The sequence below is a fragment of the Palaemon carinicauda genome, chromosome 23, assembly GCF_036898095.1.
Source record: "Palaemon carinicauda isolate YSFRI2023 chromosome 23, ASM3689809v2, whole genome shotgun sequence".
Classification (NCBI taxonomy): domain Eukaryota; kingdom Metazoa; phylum Arthropoda; class Malacostraca; order Decapoda; family Palaemonidae; genus Palaemon; species Palaemon carinicauda.
The window spans coordinates 69651128-69672434 of NC_090747.1; the positions used below are offsets into that span (position 1 = coordinate 69651128).

Here is a 21307-nt window from a genome sequence, read left to right on the forward strand (position 1 = left end):
TATTGTCGTCAGGGGCGTGTCTCCTACTGGTAGTACTCCCGTGTCGACGGACAGCTCTCCAGTTCATTTTAGAACAGTCAGGAGGCTTGCCTCCTTGGGCGGATAACTTTCCTTCCGAGGGAAGTTTTTTCCTGTCCAGGCTTGAGCTTTTCCCCTTTTGGGGGGTTCTTCTCTTGCCTTTTTTTTGTGCGACTATGCTCTTGGTGCTGAGCGGTCGCACCTGCAGTTTCGCTCAAGGGGCTGGGCAACTGCAGGAGCTCCTCTTCGGAGGATTGCCCCTTTTAGGTCACTGGCTTACCAGTCTCTTCCACGAAGTGTTTCTCTTTCGTTCGCGAGAGAGTACACTCATAGAGACTCCTCTTCGGAGGTTTCTTCTGTTGCTGTTGCTGTTGGCCTCCCTCGCTCTCCTGTTCGTCAGCGCTTTCAAGTTGATCTTCCCTGCGGTTCCTGTTACGTGCCCTGTGCGCCCACGTTCGCCCTCGCGATCTAGAACTTCGGTTCAGGTCGGGGTCAAGGACTCTTCTTCTTTGCGCAGGCTTCCACGCGTAGCCTTCTGCTCGTCAGCGATCATCAGCTCGTCAGCGATCATCAGCTCGTCAGCGATCATCAGCTCGCCAGCGATCGTCAGCTCGTCAGCGATCATCAGCTCGCCAGCGATCTCCGGATCGCCCACGTGTGTTACAGCTGGCACGCCAACGTTCTCCAACACTTCTGAAGGAATATGGTTCGCCAGCTACTAGCTCAACTGCGGATGCTGATCGCCATCGCGCGACCCTCAACTGCAGATGCTGATCGCCATCGCGCGACCCTCAACTGCGGATGCTGATCGCCATCGCGCGACCCTCAACTGCGGATGCTGATCGCCATCGCACGACCCTCAACTGCGACTGCGGATGCTGATCGCCATCGCACGACCCTCAACTGCGGATGCTGATCGCCATCGCGCGACCCTCAACTGCGGATGCTGATCGCCATCGCGCGACCCTCAACTGCGGATGCTGCTCGCCATCGCACAACCCTGAACGATTGCCCGCTTACGCATGCTGCTCCTCATCGCACAACCCTGAACGATCGCCCTCTTGCGGATGCTGATCACCATCGCACCCTTTCACGCGATCATTCACCTGCGCATGCTGCTCGCCATCGCACAACCCTGAACGATTGCCCGCTTACGCATGCTGCTCCTCATCGCACCACCCTGAACGATCGCCCTCTTGCGGATGCTGATCACCATCGCACCCTTTTACGCGATCATTCACCTGCGCATGCTGCTCGCCATCGCACAACCCTGCACGATTGCCCGCTTACGCATGCTGCTCCTCATCGCACAACCCTGAACGCTCGCCCTCTTGCGGATGCTGATCACCATCGCACCCTATCACGCGATCATTCACCTACACATGCTGCTCGCCATCGCTTACCGCCAGCGATCTTCTTCACCTACGCGGCAGCACGATCCCTCGCCGTCACGCCCATTCGCCTGCGCGCCCGCGCGATCGCTCGCCTGTGCGCCCGCGCGATCGCTCGCCACCGCGATCGCTCGCCACCGCGATCGCTCGCCCGCGCGATCGCTCGCCTGCGCGCCCGCGCGATCGCTCGCCTGCGCGCCCGCGCGATCGCTCGCCTGCGCGCCCTCGCGACCGCTCGCCTGCGCGCCCGCGCGACCACTCGCCTGTGCGCCCGCGCGACCATTCGCCTTTGCGCGACCGTTCGCCCTCGCGCGACCATAGTTCGCGGCGAATTCCACAGCCGGTGGTAGCAGCAGGGACGCGTGCTCCTAGGCGGCACTCGGGATCACCTCCATCCAAGCACAGGTTGGTAGTGCAGGACGAAGACAGGTCAGTACAGCATTCTTCCCACCTTCTTTTCAGGCAGGAACCGTCGTGTCCTCTCCAAAGGATCGCCCGATCCCTTTCACCTTAGCGAGGATTTCGGACTCTGTGTCCTTGGAGCAGCAGACATGGTTTGATCCGCTGGCACGGGTGTTAATGAGGTTTATGAAACCAGCACTCACCGGCCAGGGTAACAAACCAGCGGCTGTCTCTCCTACGCTGAAGAGAAAGAGAGGAGTGGACTTCGTGGTGACTTCCCCCAGGGCGAAGTTGGTTCCCAAGAGGTCGGTCTCGAGGGTCCCCTCTCCTGCACGAGTACTCTCTCCTTCTCCCGCCCTGGAAGGATTTTTGGCGGGGGGGCTTTCCGTTGAAGATTTCTCCATCGGACAAGGGGTGACTGCTTACCTCTTCCTCTGGGAGCTTACCAGGTTCTTTCCCTCCTCGGTTACGGCCCGAGGTTTGGTTCAAGGAAGCTACAGGAAGATCAAGGGTACTTTCCTCCTCTCGAGCTCAGGCACCTTGGCCTTTCGTCGTTAAGTATCTACTTGCGGACAAGCTCGATGTTGTACCATCTGGACGCACTGACTGAAGGCTTCCTTCGGGTGTCTCATCTGTGGAGGTCAACGACCTCAGACACCCTTCCATCCTTGAGAAGAGTTTTGTCTTTGCCCAAGGACAGAGACTTAAACATCTGCTGTGCGGAGTAAATCGACTTCCGGTTTCACTCCTCCAAGGCGCTTTCTTCCAGACTCTGCAGGGCTCCAGCTCCCTTTTCTTTCAACCACGTCGGCCTAAGTTATCGGCTACGACAACTGGGACAAGGTGTCCAATTGCAGTTTCCTCCTGTCAGGAACAGATGGCACGGGAGACTCCCCCGGGGGGGCATAGTCCTAAAAGGAGTTCACGAACTCTAGGATTGCAGGTTTTTTCGCTGGGAGGATGCTTAAGGTTACTCATCCGAATGACAGCTTCCCGATGCCCATTCCCGCACAATCTCTGTGAGTAGCCAAGGATATCGCGCCTGCCGTCTCTGTCAGCGAATTCAGTGTCTCTGAACCTCTATGCCATAGCATCAGCAGAGTTGCCCGGTTGGGCAGAATGATCCATACCTTAGGCGAAGGTCTTCCTTAGGATCATCGACGGCTTCACCCCCGGCCCCCTCAGTCGATCCTTTCTTGTAAGGAAGGATCTGAGAGGGGATGTCCATAGTCGACCTCTCAGCCCTGATCAAGTTTGTCGAACAAACTTCGGCCAGCGTAGACCAGCAGAATCGATCAGACTGGTAACGAGGCGACAGGACTCCTTTAACCCTGGATCGGAAGGACGGGTACTTTCAGTTTCCATTCCATCCATCTTCCAGGGTGCTCGTCGAATTCAGCCTAAACTGCAAGTATTCCTGCTTATGATGCAGTGTGGCTATCCCGCCGTGGCATAGCAGGTTTGTTTCCCCAGAGAACTCTCCCTGCCTTCCTCTTGGCCGCTCAGGTGCAGACTTCCGCCTCCTCTGCTGTTTGGAGGGCTGGTCAACTCCGGTAGGCTCGGGTTTCGACCTTCTTCAGCGCCGGGAAAAGCTTCCGAATGCTGACCATGAGTGTGGGCTCATGGTATTTTGCTTGGAGCCTTCTCTTCCTCTGCCTCAACATCTGGAGTATCTGGCCATGATATTGAGTCAACCGCCTTACCACGTTGGAAACCCCGCTTCTCGTCCGTCCAGCGAGGTTAAGCAACGTCGGTACTTGGATGGGTGACCACCTGGGGACGCCAGATTCTGTTACCACATCCTCCGAGCCTTCCTTTCGGTTCACCGTGGCAAGACTGAGGAGAGTCGCAGTACCTGTTCTCAGTCAAGCAGAGTTTTCAGCCCTACCTTGGAACGTTTCCTAGTTCTTCTTTCCTCATTGACCCGTTTATAGTCCGAACGGTCGCCTCAGGATAAGTTCCATGTGGGGCGATCCAAGTTCCGGTGGCTTCAGGCAATGTTTAACCGGACTCCCTGGCCCTATGGGACCAGCGGAACTATTAAACCTGCAATGGGTGTTGACCTATGGAGCCTCTTGATGGTAGTGGATATTCTCGTCCTTTCCCCACATTCTTGATGCGGTTCTCGGACTCGTCAAAGGAAAGGGGGGGGGGGCATGTTCCGGTCCAGGCCTATGGTCAAGACCTGAAGGATACCTCTCCATCATTCAGGCAGGCTTAAGGGCCTTAGTCTGGCCCCTCTTCAGATCCTACCGCTCCTGCCAAGTCCCCCTGTTGAGCATCGACTTCATGCTAACCAGCAGGGGACGCATTTTCACACCTTCACATCTTGCAGTAGAGATATCGGGATGATTGAGATTCTCTCAATTCCACCATCGGCTCTCTCATTCCAGGCAGGGGAATGTGTCTCTCAGACTATCCGAGCAGAGCCTCATAGAGAGAGTGTACCTAGGGGTCTTTGACCTTGGGTAACCAGCAAGTGCTGGTCTGGGGGACCTGATCGCGACAGCTTGGAACCTCAAGCTTCCGCTAGTTTTCCCCCCAGTCTCAGACCCCGAGACTCTGGCAAGATGCATTCCGGTGATGGTGGGACAACTTCGACGCCTGCGTCTTCCCTCCTTTTTGTCTGCGGACAATGGGTCTCAACAAAACCAGGTTGTCTGTCAACCTTTCAATGGGAGAGCTCCACTGGGACTATGTGCAGAACGGTTTCTGGACCCTCTGCTTCCCCTGACGGAACTCCCGGGAGAGCTTCTCCCACGGCGCAGACTACTCAAGCAACCACACTGCGACATCTCTCCCGAACCGGGGCGTCGCTTCGGCTTCATGCCTGGAGACACTACGCTTCCTCCTCTAGAAGAGACAACCCGCTACAGTCGCGGTACGGAGGTCGCGTCATCTGCGATAGTCATCCACAGGGGTCTCCCAGGCAAAGTGGAGAGTCTAAGGTGGTTGGTGCCGTGGGAGATATACCTCTTCCCGTGAGGCCTCTTCTCCAGCAATAACGGTCTTATTGCCTTTCGGCGGGAGGAAACTCCTTTCTGCTCTTGGCAATGAAGCCTGTCGCTCAGCCTTTCCCTGACCTTCAGGCTTAAAGGAATAACTTTTTCCTGCCCGCTGGATCTATCCTCGCTCATGCGAAGCTACGATCGTCCCTGCCCTAGTCGGAGGAAGACCTCCAACTTGGAGCATGGCTCGGACTTTTAGTCCTTTAAGAGATCTTCTCAAGACCCTTTTACGACAGGCCTCGGATTGTATTCCGCCCTGGGTCTTCTGCTCACTCTGGCCACGGCCAGTGTGTAAGCAATCTTCTTGGTCTCTTACTACTCCCCCCCTTCTAAGGAAGAGGGGAAGGCAACATTCAGGCTCGCTCCTGAGTTGTTGGCTAGACTCAGAATCTGAGGGTCCCGACCCTTCGGTCCGATTCATTCAAGATTTTGAGTCTCCATTCTGTGTCTGATGTCCCAAGACCTTCTCTTTCTTGCCAGTACAGGAATCGAGAGGTTAGCGCTGGGAACAGCTGCAGTTTGGCCTCAGTTGCAGCCGATTTGGGAACACAAGGAGGACATGGGGGGAGAGTCACCAGTATACCTCTTCAGCCCGGACTCAAGGACATTCATCTCGACCTGTCTTCAGACCCTCCCCCGTCACGTCGCCCTACAGCACGATGTTAAATACATCGCAACGTCCCTCGCCTTCGAGTAATACTACTCTGTGACGCAGGTGCTACAAGCTGGAGTCTGGAAGCGTCTGATGACCTTCGCAGCCCGCTTCCTGCAGGGCGTGACCCACAGGAGTCTCGATACGTTTTCTATCGCTCTGTGGTGGCTACACAACAGCTGGTCTAACCTCAGGCTCCTTTTTGGACAGGTAGCAGAAGGTTGAGGGCATTGTTATCAGGTTTTAGTCTGCATGAACGAAAGAAGTATGTCTGGCCCTTACTTCTTTCTTCATCATCCCCTCTACGGGGAAGCAGCATCCTGGTCTCTGCATAGCTGACCTCGAACCTCTGCAGGTAAACCATGCTTCCTTGTGTTCCGAGTATTGAGTCAATACTGTCGCGTCCCCCATACCCTGACGAGGTGGTATTGGGAACGTCTTAACCCAGAGTTCCTTCTGGAACTCCAGGTCAACTGCCTAAGACGGGTCACACTTCTTCTTTCACACACAAGCTTACGTAGGCCACATGGTTCCTTGCGGTGCAAGGAACTTGTGAGGTGCAGGGACTCCTTTTCTCGAGTGCGACTCACTCGGATTCTGAGTCCCCGGGTAAAGCCAAAGCCAGTATGGCTGGGGACTTTCCACCCTTCCTAAGGGATAAGTCACCCTTTGTAAATAGCGTGGTTTGTATTTCGGTTACGGAACAAATGACAAATTCGAAGATAATTTGTATTTTTCCTAACCATACAAACCTTAGCTATTTACACATATTTGCCCGCCAGCCCTGTCCCCCAAGACAAGTCCTACCTCTAAGTGAAAGTGAGTATTCACCTGTGTGTGAGGGGGAGGAGGGGTAGCTAGCTACCACTCCCCTACCCCCCCGCTAACTAGCGCGGGGGTAATACACCCTCGTTAAATTCTAATGGCTCGCCATTTCAGCTACGCTAAAAGTAATAACCCTTTGTAAATAGCTAAGGTTTGTATGGTTAGGAAAAATATAAATTATCTTCGAATTTGTCATATATACTATTTTATTAATGAATATTTATTACTTTCAAAGGGGATTGTTTTTCAAATGGAGTTTTTCATGTCTTCAAAAATGGAAAGTGTAAATTGCAGGCTATAAAATTCCCTATCTTTATGTGTATAAATTAATATAAAATTGGTCAGTATTAAAAAATGTGATAGCAGATTTTATCTATAATTTTCCTCGCCTGTAAGGATCATGAGGACGTAATCATCATATTTCAGGGTTATTTACTAAGCTCTGGTGAGCCTCTTTTCTCAAAATGAGAAATATATTTGCTACATATACCGAATGCGCCTATAAGAGCAAAACGTCGATAGGATAATATATTCTCGTCTGTGTATTTTTCTGGTAAAATTTTATGCTTTATCATACATTTAGTTATCGTCTCTGACATTTTATGTACAGTGGTACCTCTACATACAAATTTAATCCGTTCCACAGCCGACTTCGGATGTAGAAAATGTTCAGATGTAGAAACGAATTTTCCCATAAGAATACATTGAAATAGGATTAATCCGTGGTTGAGCCCAAAAACCTATAACTCCTTAATAAATTACTACACATAATTACACATGACAATATGCACTCTAAATTAGATAATAGACATGTAAAAAAGAATAATTATCAAGAAATAATAAATAAGAAACGGGTTTTTAGCGTCACTTTACCTTAGAAAGTCCAGCGCAGAGAGGAGACGGACGGGCGGCGAGGAGGTAGAGAGGGTGACTACGATAAACGTACACTACTGTAACTTATTCTAACTTACACTACTGTAACTTATTCTAACTTACACTAAGTGAACTTTAACCTAACTTAGCTTATTTATTTTTTTTTATTTTTATATTTTATATTTTTTTTTTACATTTTCTTTTTTTCTTTTGGATGATTAATTTTAATCACTTTCACTCTACACTTAAAATTGATTGAATTTTTTTCTCTTCAATCTTTGCCATTTTCTTTGTTTCACTTTCTTTCGCTTTACTCTTTGCCGTTTTCTTTGAACCACTTCCTTCCTCTTCATCACGAGTTCGCTTCGTAGTTTTTAAAGAAGCTATCGATAGAAAATTGCTTGGTACAGCTTTTCAGAATGTTTCGAAAATAAGTTAGGGAAACGTCATTGAACTGCGCAACTACACGACAAACCTGCAATTTGTTTTGGATGGTATTTGTCGATGAAGTCGCCCACGTCTTGATATTTTCCTAACACCTCTTTTATTTGCGCCGAACCTAACACATGTTCTACCTCCTCAATCCCTTCCTTGTCATCACTCATGTGCTCAGACATAGCATGGAGTTCCTTGAGCTCCTCCGTAGTAAGTTCGTTGTGATGTTCTTTTGCAAGTTCACTCATGCTTTTCAATAATTCCTTGCTTTACTTCTAAAGAAAGCATTTCCTTATTCCTTTTCTCACCACTACCACTTGCAAAACTAAGCCTTTTAGGACCCATGATTTACGTAAAATACCGTAAAAGGATGAACGTAAAAAATCACGATTAAAACACAGTTAATAGCAGAACGCACAGGGCACAACCACACGAAGCCGACGAGAACAGAGGAATGTCCCAAGCCACGGTAATTGAGGGTCCCTCCGAGGTAGAAATGCTGCCTTCTATCGACGGAAATAAAAAATACATCCGGCACTATGAGTACCATCTACGTGTACGGGTATTGTTTACTTCGGGTGTCGAGAAAAAATTTGGGTGTAGAGTTGGAACGTGTTTGAATTGTACTTCGCTTGTCAAAAAATTCGGATACAACCGGTATGACAAAAATTGCTTACTTCGTGTGTCGAAATAAAATTCGGGTGTAGAGTCGAAAAATTGCTTGAATTTTACTTCGGATGTTGGAAAATTTGGATGTAGATACGTTCGTGTGTAGAGGTTCCACTGTATTCTTCAGCGTAATAATTGCATAAAAAACGGATTTTGAGCGAAGCGAAAAATCTATTTTTGGGTGAGATGGCCATGACGTCCTAATGGAAGGTTCCTTTAGTAGCTTCCGAAGGGTATATATGACTACAGTGATATTCCCAGAGAATCAAACCAAAGGTTTCACAGAATTCTAACTTCTGGCGCGAGTACCTTTAAGATTACTCTCAAGGGTATCGTATATCATCAGGGGACGTATTCTTGACACGCCACATGGCAATCTGCACCCCGAATAGCCTTTACGCCTCTAGGCTCTAGGGGGAAAACGTGGCAGAATAGAAGGGTAACCGCAACAAAGATTACCCTGGTTCCCCTACTACAATCGTATCAAAACCGCACCAACTCCCTCTGGCGGTCATTCCTTGTAGCAGTGAGCAAGGTGCTACAGATACAGTAGATCAGGGGGGGAAACCGTGAAGATCTTTTCATAGAAAAAAAGGGTGGGTCCATTAGGACGTCATGGCCATCTCACCCAAAAATAGATTTTTCGCTTCGCTCAAAATCCGTTTTTTGGGCTCAAGCCATGACGTCCTAATGGAAGCATACCAGAGAATTAATGTATCTGTGGTTTTGTGTTAGTGCCTTAACCTTGGGGCAATATTTCCACGGTCAAAAGGGCCAATTGAGACAAATGACGTTACCGTTATCCGTCATCATCACTAAGCATAACAATGTTAGTGCTTCCTGCCCCCTGCAGGGAAGAGTCATTTTTAGACGTAGGAAAGGGGCCTCAAGGTAGCATATATTGTATGAACAAACATAAGTATACACTGAGAATACAACCGGTCTCAAGGATTGTATATATTGCGGAACCAATATCAGTGTCCCCATCCATTGATTGTAAGCATACAATGATATGAGAAATACTTACATGAGTAAGTTAAGGAACTCTGGTATTTTAAAACATGCAATTGTTGGGCGAATTAGGACGCAACTGCATTTTGATAGACATTTATTCCTAATAAATGACTACATGCTAAATGAATGTAGCATGATAAGGAAATTATACGAGAGACATACACAGAAAATAATGTTCCCCTTTTTGAAAGGGGGAAATGATGAGTGCCACTCTCAAACTGAAGAAAATCTCTTTTAACAAGACTTTTCTTTATAATTTCTGTACATGAAATAGTCTAACAACACTGTGTACTATATACACACGGCACTAGTGGTATCCGTATAATTTCACACCTGAGATTCTGAACAGATTTAGTGTTACCTTGGCAACACTTATTCAAAGGGAGGTCACACGAAAATTGCTGACCCCTTCTCCTTTTAATTGATAGTCCCAATCAATTTACTGTTCATCGCAGAGCTAGACGACAGGGTCCAAATAGCACCTGCCGCCACCACATATTGCTTCAATCTATAGATTTGCTTAGTATAGTGTCTGTAAGACGCATTGGACAACCTCCGGTCAGTAGGTGAACGAAGAGGCTGAAGTCCACACACTGGAAGGTTCAGTGATGAAGCAACTTTCCTCGGATCTTTTATCTGCAGGAGTACTGTCAGGATCCGCTCCGCGAAAAAGGTAGGTAAGCTTCGCCCTCAGTTGTAGTGGATAGTTTGATCCAAAGTTTTCTCCTGTAAAGAGCTGTTCCTCCTGAAGTCTGAAGTTCTATGAAGATAAACCTTAGACGCTCTAGCAGACCTAGAGAGACATCTTCCTTCAGAGGGAAGATTCTCCAGGAGCCCTACCTCTTAGTAGGTAGGACGTCTTTAATGAGAAAGGTTAGATCAGAAAGAGATGCAGTTCTCTCACTTAATGTGGCCCTCAGGATAGGGCCACTATTACACTAACTCTAGTCTCAGAGGCTATAGCGAACCGAAAAAATAACCTTTTAGGTTAGATGGTTGAGGGAACAATCCTCATTGTTCACATGTGAGGCATAATGTAGGACCTTGTCCAAAGACCATTAGATGGGCTTTAGTGGCGTTGCGGGCCTAAGCCTGCACATGTTATTGGGAATTTATTAAAGATTCCAATCGTTAGATCCATTTAAAGGGCATATAGAAGAGGTCTAGTCGGGGCTGACTTGCACAGAGATAATGGTCCATGGATCCAAAGATCCCATTAAGTGACCTCTCTCGCAAAGTCGGCCATACCCTTGGTGCTTACTCAAGGGTTTATATGGAGACAAGGCCGAAGAACTAGTGTTCTCATAGTATTCAAGGATACACTGCCTCCATCCTCAAAAGGCCAACGTGCTGTCAGCCGCCAGACCCTGAATATAGGGGTGGACAGAGAAGGACAGGCAGAAGATCATGAGATTGTTTTCGGGCCCTTTTGCTTTACAAAACAATTTACTTTTCCAAGAAGACTCGTATTGTCTTCTCGTTGACTAGACTTGTATTCTTCTAGGAATTCTATTTTGCCCTTAAGATCCCAGTCTTTTTCCTAACCGTTAAGGGCAAGGAATTCGTAAAATGAAGGGATCAGGTGTACTGTGATAAATAGAAGGCAGAAAACTTCTGAACCTCCTGGATAATCCTAGGTGCATAACTAGGACTAGCCACAGCCTCAGTTCCTTCATTACAGGGAACGGGATGTTCTTGGGCTTTCTGGGAGCCAATAGAGCCCCTCTTCCTTGGAAGGGTCTCAGCATGTAGAGGGCCTTCTGGAGGAAATTTTGATGGGCTGAATAGGAATTCTAAGTCCATCACTTCTAATGTAGAGACATGATGTCTGTTACCTCCATTAGAGGGTCCTCGTATGGGACTAAATAACGAGATAGTATCTTGATAACGCTCATGATGAAGAGAACGATCTGCAGCTCGGGGACTTGTCCCTTTCTGGGAGGGAATGGGTCTGCGTCCGTGTACCATTCCAACTCTATTGGGTGGAACCCAAGAAGAGCATCCGCTGTCACCTTGCGGATCATATATAAACGAGCTGCTGATAGGCGCCATTCCCTTAAGGAAGGGATGGCTAGCATTCCCTAATGAAATGAGACGTCCCTTATCCTCGACAGTTTTGACGCCTCATTATCGCTTCGATGCTCCAGATCAACCGGAGGAGGTCCGATCTGTGTGGAGAGGGTTTATCCACCCATTACAGGGCTAAAATGGCCTACGGGTCCGTGGCCTTTGGTCATTGTAGGGTAAGCGGAGAGGGAGTGACCATCATTGGTCCTATTAGATCTCTTCGAGCGTTTGATGCGTATCTTCTCCAGCCTCTTAGCGCATCTTATAGTTGTGCGAGTAGCACTGGGTCTGTCATCATCGTGAACTGGAGAGAGTTCGAAACTCCTCCCTGTTAGCGTTATGGAATCCTGACTGATTACCATAGTCTCTTGACAGACCTTGCGATCTCCTTTTACATCCCCAGGGGAAAAGGGGGCGTTAGGGTGACTACAGGTTTCAATGATTTTTTAAAACATTGAAGCCCCTGAGCTGGAGAGAATCGAGATTCTATTATTTGCATCCTCAATGTTCCAGGGCCGGATCATCTCCATGGATGCTCATAGACAGTAATTTCGGGTGCTGCCCACCCCAGCCTGTCGTCCAGGGCCATCGTTGCCTGAACTCTTTCTAGGCTTGGTTTCGCTTGACTGTCTGCTAATTCCGTAAAGATCCTAGGACTGAAACTAGTCCGACGAGAATCTCGTCCAGGATATACGTTATCTTCCATAACTTGGATCCTAGGTAGGAGGGGAGGGGGTGACTGACTGGAAGTTGCTGATAGACATCTTCCAGGGCTGGCTAGATTGTCAACACCCCTTACTGAATAGGGTCCTTATGTTCAGAAGGATTATCATTCTGAACTTGCTGTTCTATTGGAACTTGTTGCGTGGCGCCAAGTCCAGAATGACTCAGAGATTTCTTGAGTCTTTCATGTGAACACTAAACTGCCTTCATTGGAAATCGATGGACTCTACTTTCCTCACCGCTAGTATGCTCTAGAGCTTTAAGGTATACTCTTCTAGGGGGAATTTGAATATAAGAAGAGTTGAGGAAAGGATGGTGGAGGTATGTCCATTTCCATTCTAGTCTCATCTTGGTCAGGCCTTGGACTCCAGTGATCAAAGGTCCGGCGATCCAGGAGGAACTTCCCTCCTACCAGAAGCGTCTGTTTGCTTCGCTTGATCCGAAGGTGTATAAATCTGACTGTCTGTGGAACAACGGTTTTTGTAACTGTGGGATGCAGTTTAACATCCTAGGGAGAACTAAGAAACCCTTCCGTTCTCCTTTCAGGGCATACCTGACTGTTCGCCTATATCAGCTTTTCAGTGTTTCACTGTAATAGAAGATTCCTTTCTATCGCATAAAGCTTAGGATAAGTACGCTGGAAAGAGGAGAGACACAGACGTGTAAATCCTTCCAGCCAACTGCTGCGGTGTTCCTAATTATTGATTCTAGGGCATCCCCTTTCAAGAAGAGGCCGATGGAAGATTCTAGTCCATAAGGCTAGAGTAGCGCCCTACATCCGGGGAATTAATAATGAGAATCAAGAGGCTGATGAAGCATCAGCGTAAGGAAGAAGGGGGGGGGGGGGAAGTGGATCCCCCAAATCAGGTAGGTCTCAGCAAGGGGTTGTGCTTAGAAGCACAACGTACTGGAAAACCATTCTATTGTATGGTTATGTACCAAGGATTTCTGTCTGCGATATGGTCCTAAACTGCAGGTGTACAGGGTATTGTATACCCCTATACAACTGGCCTGTTACCATCAAGGCTAGAGCTTGGGGGTAAGTTAATTGGCACAGTACTTCAGTACCGATATGGCTAGCAGGTCTTCGACATATCAGTGATTTTTCGGCTGTCAGCGGGTCGCTGACAGACGTCACACCATCCTAGCCAGTATTCAATGTGACTGGGTAGTGGTGAAAACTATACGCATAGTCAGCGGATCTCTGAACCAGAGGAGACTCCTCGGGCTGTCGGCAGACCGCTGGGAATCGGCGGGCTGTCGATTGAAGGTATACCAACTCATCTATTGACTGGGTGGTGACCAAGGGCACACACTGCCGGCTCTTGGTGGCGGAGTCAGATGTGACAGTGAAACAATGACTGCTGTCGTTGATTTCACTACAAGGTGTGGCTTGAATATGGAGTCTCTGCCCGGTGTTTGTCAGTCGGGGGTTCGAGTCCTGCTCAGACTCACCAATGCCGTTAGTGTCTGCAACCTCAACTTGAGAGGCAGGGTTGGGGGTTTAGACCTTAAAAACCTTTAAAAGGAGCAGTAAATCGGCATTTTTAGTACTGTAATGAGAAAGTGAAGTTTTCGGTCCAATTCCCGTAGAGTTCTCGCATTTTACGGGTTCGCAGTTGAACCGCATTTAAGAGATAACTTTCGAAACGAAACCAACCACAGTTCGACAGCTCTAGACTGCCGTCCTGCAGATTGGGGATTTTGGAAATAATATTGCTGGGGGAACCTGCATATATTATTTCCGTGAAAATGCTCATCTTTATAACTGCGGAAGACCGCAATGCATCATCTAGTGTCCCTCCTGGAAGGAAGGGAGAACAGAAAGGAGTATTCAATTGATTATCGCATCGATAGGCAATTTGCAAAGTTGTCTTTTGACAAAATAGCTTAGGACAGAAAGCTAAAAGAGATAGTGGGAGACACATACCCGTGTATCCCTTGTGAGCCAATGCTGTTACTTCTCCTCAGTCTTAAGGAAATTCCTCCAACCGGGGAATTCCCTGAAGAAAAGGGGGCTCGAACACCTAGGTGTAAGGAAGTGTACATGCACTGTCCCCTTCTATGCTTAACGCTGTGAGGTAAGGAGGATTGATACACAATCAGAGTATCGAAGGAATGTCATTCTTTCGAAATAGGAGCGGTAACAGCAGAAGCTCGCATCCAAGATATGTTGATTAGAAATTAAAAGACATATATTTGTCTATCCCAACCCATCTATTCGCTGCAACCTCCCTTACAATATTAAATCAGGAAGTTTCCTGAACAGGGAAACTCAGGGATAAGGGCTCTCCCCTTTAGGGGTTAGAGGCGTCACACCTTTGGCCCTTTACGAAATTTAATATTGCAGGGTAAATAGAAACTGATTTCAAATCAGAATATTGATGAAATATTATTCCATCAATATAGAATTGGGTTCAGCAAATATCTAGATAGGGACACCCAATATATATTGGAAATAACTACTAGTATAATCTATACGTTAGTTATCCATCTGCCGTATTTACTATACCGCAAATATACTGACTACCTGTATAGACCTATACCGTAGTTCAGCCGGCAGAAAATAAAAGACATATACTTATGCATCCCAACCAATCTATAGGCTGTGACCTCCCGTACAATATTAAATCAGGGAGTTTCTTGATCAGGGAAACTCAGGGATAAGGGCTCTCCCCTATAGGGGTTAGAGGTGTCACACCACCAGCCCTTTACGAAATTCAATATTGCAGGGTAAATGGAAACTGATTTCAAATCAGAATATTGATGAAATATTAATCCATCCATATAGAATTGGGTTCAGCAAATATCTGGGCAGGGATACCCAAGATATATTGGAAATAACTACTAGTATAATATATACGATAGTTATTCATCTGCTGTATATACTATACTGCAATTATACTGATTACCTGTATAGACATATACTGTAGTTCATCCGGCATATTGCCGGATTAGCTAGCTATTGTCGGAGCATCTAGCAAGCTAGAAAGGAGAGAGAGAGAGAGAGAGAGAGAGAGAGAGAGAGAAAGCATGGAGTGAAGGCTCTCTATTACTGTATATGTATACAGTAGTAAAAGATGTAAAAGTCTAATGTTACTGCCTTTCTCCGAAAAGAAGGTTCACTTCCATTTAGCCATAGTACTATTGCCAGCTTACTACTGTAGGCCAGCCTCCGGCAGCACGAGTACAGTCGGCATACTACCTACTAAGTCAGTATCTATCTGTGCCGGTCTACTGCCGGCCAGAACAATACGCCGACAACAGAAACTGTGGCTAGCAGTTCAAGGGAGAACTGGAGAACCTTGGTGACAAAAGGGGCCTCCCATCCACAGCCGCCAAAGCCGCTGGAAGCCGGCAGTCGCCGACAGCCGTCATGGCCGTTGGCAGTCGGCAGTCTCCGACAGCTGATGACTGAGGAGGGGGGGGGGGGTTCTGGGCGGCCCCGGCAACCCACCTGCAATGGGAAGGTTGCAGGACACCAGCACAGGAAAGACAATGGCTCGGCCATCGTTAAAGAACAGAGAGGGGAGGGGAAAGGGTCCTATATGAGATATAGGAGGTCCGGCAATGTTGCCGGATCTACACACCTTGAAGAAACTCTGTTTCAGTACCGGCACGACCACAAGCGGCAGGAGAATCATTTATTCTCCAGCTTAGGAGGTGCTAATACAGTTAAGGGGACGGCAGCTCATGCCGTTCCTCTCAACAAGGGAGAAACAAACAGAGTTCCAATGCCGGCGCCATCCTAGGCCACAAGAGTATACGACTCTATAGCCTAGGGTCGGCGAGCATAGGACTAGTCTACTAGACCACAGGGAGAAGGTGGCGGTAACATTCGACCACTTCAGGTGTAGTCTAGGGAGGGCTAGCCTCCTATGCCGGTAGTTCCGACGGCAAGGGAATGCAATCACCCCGGCGACCAACTGCCGACAAAGATTAAATACTCTGAGGTTCTGATCGAATCCCAAAACTTGCCGACGGCCGTTAAGGGATGAGACAGAAAACTCTAGGCTAGTCATGCCTGAATTCGAAATTCAAGGCCGACGCAGAGAGTTGTAGCCTAAGGCTACTCTCAGAGGGAAGAGAGATTACCCATAAATCTCTAGTGAGATTGATGATGGTTAATATAATTCCAGGAGATATCGATCTCCAGGAATGATAACCAAAACACAAGGGTAACCGGGGAAATGACGAAAGTATATGTTGTCTAGGTTATGTTACCCAGACATGACGAGATTTCGGTTACCTAAATCACCAAAACTATGACATATACGATCGCCACGGAAAGGGAAAAATATGCTTATAGATATCTTTACAATATATAATGCCTAAATAGCTTTCATAACAATGAATAAGCTATTTACGCCGGAATATCGTTCTGCTAACTAAATAGCACATGTACCAAGAACGACAGCGCCATGGCGACACCGGCGATCGGCGAAGATCCACACACAAGAAATACACAATTTCATTGCGAAGCTGGAACTAAATTACATATTGTAAAGAATCGGTACTCAACTTTCTAGATGGAGAAAGAAGCCGTAGAAGCATAAAGATTCCCAGAAATCGATCGGAAATGTCAGATCGACAGGGACCACCACCGTAGCAAGTCGCTACAAATAAAGGAATGACCGCCAGAGGGAGTTGGCGCGGTTTTGATACGATTGTAGTAGGGGAACCAGGGTAATCTTTGTTGCGGTTACCCTTCTATTCTGCCACGTTTTCCCCCTAGAGCCTAGAGGCGTAAAGGCTATTCGGGGTGCAGATTGCCATGTGGCGTGTCAAGAATACGTCCCCTGATGATATACGATACCCTTGAGAGTAATCTTAAAGGTACTCGCGCCAGAAGTTAGAATTCTGTGAAACCTTTGGTTTGATTCTCTGGGAATATCACTGTAGTCATATATACCCTTCGGAAGCTACTAAAGGAACCTTCCATTAGGACGTCATGGCTTGAGCCCAAAAATTGTAAATATATTAACATGCAGACAAAGAAATACGATGACCATAATCTAGTGAAAAGTGTAACAAACTGTATTATAATCCATTGAGAATACTGTTTAAGAAAACTGATACTTTATTCCTCAGGAAATCATAAAAATTAGTGGTGGTATTGTACTGTATTACGTGGTATTTGAATAAATTTCTCCCAGGAATTCTTGAATAAAAGGCGCTACCCAGGTCAGAAAAGGGTTGCGTAAAGTACCAGATGTGCATGCGTAAATATATAAAAAGGGCTTTTTAGTAATAAATCAATTTTTTTTTTCATTAAAAACTGTTAATATCATGAAATACTGTTTTCTTAGCAAAAACTGCAATCAGAGGTCGTGAGTTGCTCCCCTTGAAGACAGTCATGCAATAAAAATCTCTTGTTAAGTATAGTCTAATATGCTACAGTATTCTCTGTTGTATAAAAAAAAAAAAACAACTAATGAAGTTTGCCCTGTGATGAAGTTTTCCCTATGTCACAACTGCTCAAAGTAATTTTTTTTTTCAATGACAATCTATTAGAATAGCCTTGTAGAGTACATCCAACACGAATTTATCTCATATTTTGCTCTTTGTACTTCTTTTTAGACGGCTTCCAGTAATTCTGACCCAGTTTTAGTTAATGAGCTACTTTTGATTAATATTGTTTCCAAACTAGAACCTTGTATGTTGAGAGTTCCACACTAATGAATGAGTTGGAATATGTGTACCCATTTTCTCAAAGCTCAGTGCTATGTTAGCTGAATGTGTTAGTAAATTAGAGGACAATGGGAAATTACTGTATAGAGTTAAGTGTCTACATTTACCTTGTGTTCTGCTTCCTCAGAAATAGGTCTCTAAAGTTTAGTGTTTTTATTTGTCCAGGAGAGAGTGGATTAACCAAGGAAGCATTGGCAGCACATAACAATGCTCTGGGTAGTGTTTCAAAAGAAATGGAGGATCTCTCCATTGATCCAGAAGACTTGCGTAGCGCTGGCAAAAGTTTCAACACTTTTGCTACCTCCTTCACACAATGTACAATTCCAGCATTTGAAAGGTTTGTTGACTTTGATTCTTATGTTAGTCTATCACCATATAAGTAATATCTCGCTTATGTAATGTAATTTGATTTGAAAAGCATTTTATTTTAAACATCTTGCCATTCAGTCTGAGACTGAAAGAAGCTCATTTGTTTTTATGCTTGTTAGCAGTACTGTATGTTTACTTCTCATTAAAGGAAAACTAATACAATATTGTGAATTGTAGTGGGTAATAGACTATAAAGGATAGTTTAACAAGATTACTAAGCAGATTCTTTTCATGATAAAGGATGAACAGATAATTTGGGTTATAGCAAGGCTGATAGAGATGGAGTAGATGTCAAATTGTCAAAATAGTGTTTGTTCCTACACGAATAAAAATCTTTGTACTTTAATAGGAATATTGTATGATTTCATTGAAGCAGGAAACACTTGCTAGAATTTATAAGGAATTGCAGGTTGTCACTAACAGGTAGTGAATGTAGCCCCGCCCCTCTGCCAGCTCATTGAGTGGCCACTTTGACCTAAGCCTCCAAGTACTGTAGTATACATGTACTGTAGGTGCTAAGAAACTGCTTTTTCAATATTAAACTTACCCGATAATCATGTAGCTGTCAACTCCGTTGCCCGACAGAATTCTATGGAGGGATACGCCAGCTATCACAATACTAGAAGGGGGTGTACTTACCAGCGCCACCTGTGGCCAGGTACTCAAGTACTTCTTTTTGACACCTCCTCAATTATTCCTCTGTCGTGCTTCCGGCAAGACGTTCTGGGATACGCTTATGTTCTTGGAGTATTTTCACGACTTTGGTGAAGTATTTCTCTTTGATTTCGGCTGTCGCTTTACTGGAAACTTCTATATTAGCTTAGTTAGCTTTTGGAATTAATTTGATTAATTATGGTGACGAAGAGAGTATGAACTCTCTTTCACCTTTAATGGCCGACCCTTCCCTTAGACGGAAGTGTTGGTGTCTAAGAGAGTATAGACTCTCTTTCTTAATTTTGCTTAACAAAAGCGATTAACTTTCTTTTTTTTATAAACTTATTAAATTTGTTTATATTCGACCTTCCTAATAGTAGGCGGTCTTTTCTTGGTACCGAAGTTAATTAACATTGAGCCCGTCATTTCGGTTTTACCTGTTAACATATTATGCTATTTTAATGTCTTTGAAAGAATTTCTTTGATAGTCTAGTACTGTTTTCAAAGTTGAACTAACGTTTTGTTTTGTCTCTGCAGTTGTTGACGTTCAGAACGTTCAACTTGCACTCTATCGTTACGATAGAGAAAGAATTTTCACGGTTTCACATTGCAGTAAGAGTAACCGTGTCTAGCGTTTTGTTCATTCTTTCTTAACTTAATGGTTTTAATCCTAATAAAGGAACTTTTCATTTTGGGAAATATTTCAGTTTTTTCCTTTAACAATAATATGTTTTAACGATATATATGATTGGGCTCTTCTCTCAGGTTCTAAGTCAAGAGAGAGAGAGAGAGAGAGAGAGAGATAGAGACGGAGGGCGAAAGAGGATAAACGTTTCATTCAAGCCTGCCAGGCGTACGAGTAACGTTGTTATCGTTTTTGGCTCTTCTCCCTAGTCTCTTTAGGGGAAGAAAGTAAACGTTTCTAGAGTGATCTAGTGTTTAGTCTCTTTCCAGCCACTGAATTATTTATCTTTCATTAGATTTTTCTGTTACATTGTAATTCTGTTTTCGCAATTACTAACTTTTGAGAAAGGATAGAATTGCGTGTTTCAGGTACAAACCACTTAAAGTTTCGAGTTCAGTGAAATAAGTGCAAACAGAAAATCAAAGTGATAAGTGATTAGCGCAAAGTTCAGTGTTGTGCGTGAGGGTACTTCTGTGCGCGCCAGTCGTCCTCCCAGTCCGGGACCTCTTGCAAGCTCCCAAGCCCAGGGGAGAAGCAATGTCGAAGGGCAGAAGGGTTCAGCAGGCCTTGATCGGCGCACAGAAGTATCCTCGGTGGTTGTGGGCGTGTCTTACCGAGACCGTCACTCCCACCCGCAGACGATTGAGCCCTTATTTTGCTCGTCTGCAGAAGAAATTTAGGGGAGAAAACGCTGGTCTCAGGTCTCAAGACCTCTTAAACGTAAAGTCCAGACCTATGCCAGACGTACGAAGTTAGAGTTCAACAACCCGGATGCAGTCATTGGGTTAGCTCTGACTCTCCTCAGTCATCAGTTGAATGCACTCCGCCTAAGAGGAGTAAGGTTCTGCCACAACAGAGCTCGACTGTTAAGGCTTTACCTCAGCCTACTGTAGTTTCTGCCGACCCCAAGTGGACTCTACTACAGTCCATGCAAGCACAGCTTTCGGACTTGATGCGTGAGTGTCGGGCTGAGAGTGTTGCGCCTCCGCCTCCGCCTACACTCCCTCCGCCTGCGCTCGCTCCGCCTGCGCTCGCTCCGCCTGATCGCAGTTCCACCTGCCAGGCGTACGATGTTGAGCCACGTTCTGAGTTTGCTGTTCCCAGTGGTGTTCAGCCTCCGCCTTCCTTAAGGCAACTTTTACAATGGGATCAGGAGGATTATACCTCTCTTCCTCCGCCTCCACTTGCTGCTCCACCAGTGATGCAACACTCGGTTGAGGTACAACAACCTCTCCCGTCCATGAGTCAGTCTCCTCAGCTCTCGCTGCAGCGAGCTCAACCCTCCTCAAGGCAAGCACCTCAACACCTTAGCCTTGCGCCTCAGGAGCCTCAACTTGCGAGATTTTTACTGCGTTCTGCGCAGCCACTACCTTTTCGCTCTCAGCTCACACCGCAGGAACCTCAACTCGTTCCTCAGGAACTTGCTACTGCGCATCCGCCAACCACTCAGCAAGCGCAACCCTTGAGTTCAGCCACTCATGCCAGGAGTCAGCCTCCTCCACCCATGAGCCTACCTTCTGCTGATCAGCCTTTGCAGACTGAGCCTCAGGTGTTCCCTCAACAGAGTCTTGAAGAGGAAACCACAACTATTGTTGTTCCAGCTCGTTCTGACTCTGCTGTTCAGCATACCTTACCTCCATTTTCAAACCTTATGATAATGGAGGTTATTTGTATTATAAAAATATATTTGTATTCCTGGCAATATATTTTTAACAATATCGCAAAATATGGCAAAAATATGAATCATGAGTTATGAATGTAAGGTATATATTATGTTGATATTAAAACCCCATGCAAGCATGCATAAAGCACTCTAGCACTGGTCATGGAA

The 21307-nt window shown here is 46.3% G+C and overlaps 1 protein-coding gene across 2 annotated transcripts in view; it reads left to right on the forward strand.

Moving 5' to 3' along the window:
- The window catches only part of LOC137617158 (RRP12-like protein), a 148497-nt gene that overhangs the window by 26230 nt on the left and 100960 nt on the right, over window positions 1-21307 (forward strand). For both annotated transcript variants that reach the window (XM_068347013.1, XM_068347014.1), the window contains exon 3: window positions 17934-18105. In XM_068347013.1, the coding sequence (XP_068203114.1) occupies window positions 17934-18105 (172 nt within the window). The remainder of the gene's footprint in view (window positions 1-17933; window positions 18106-21307) is intronic.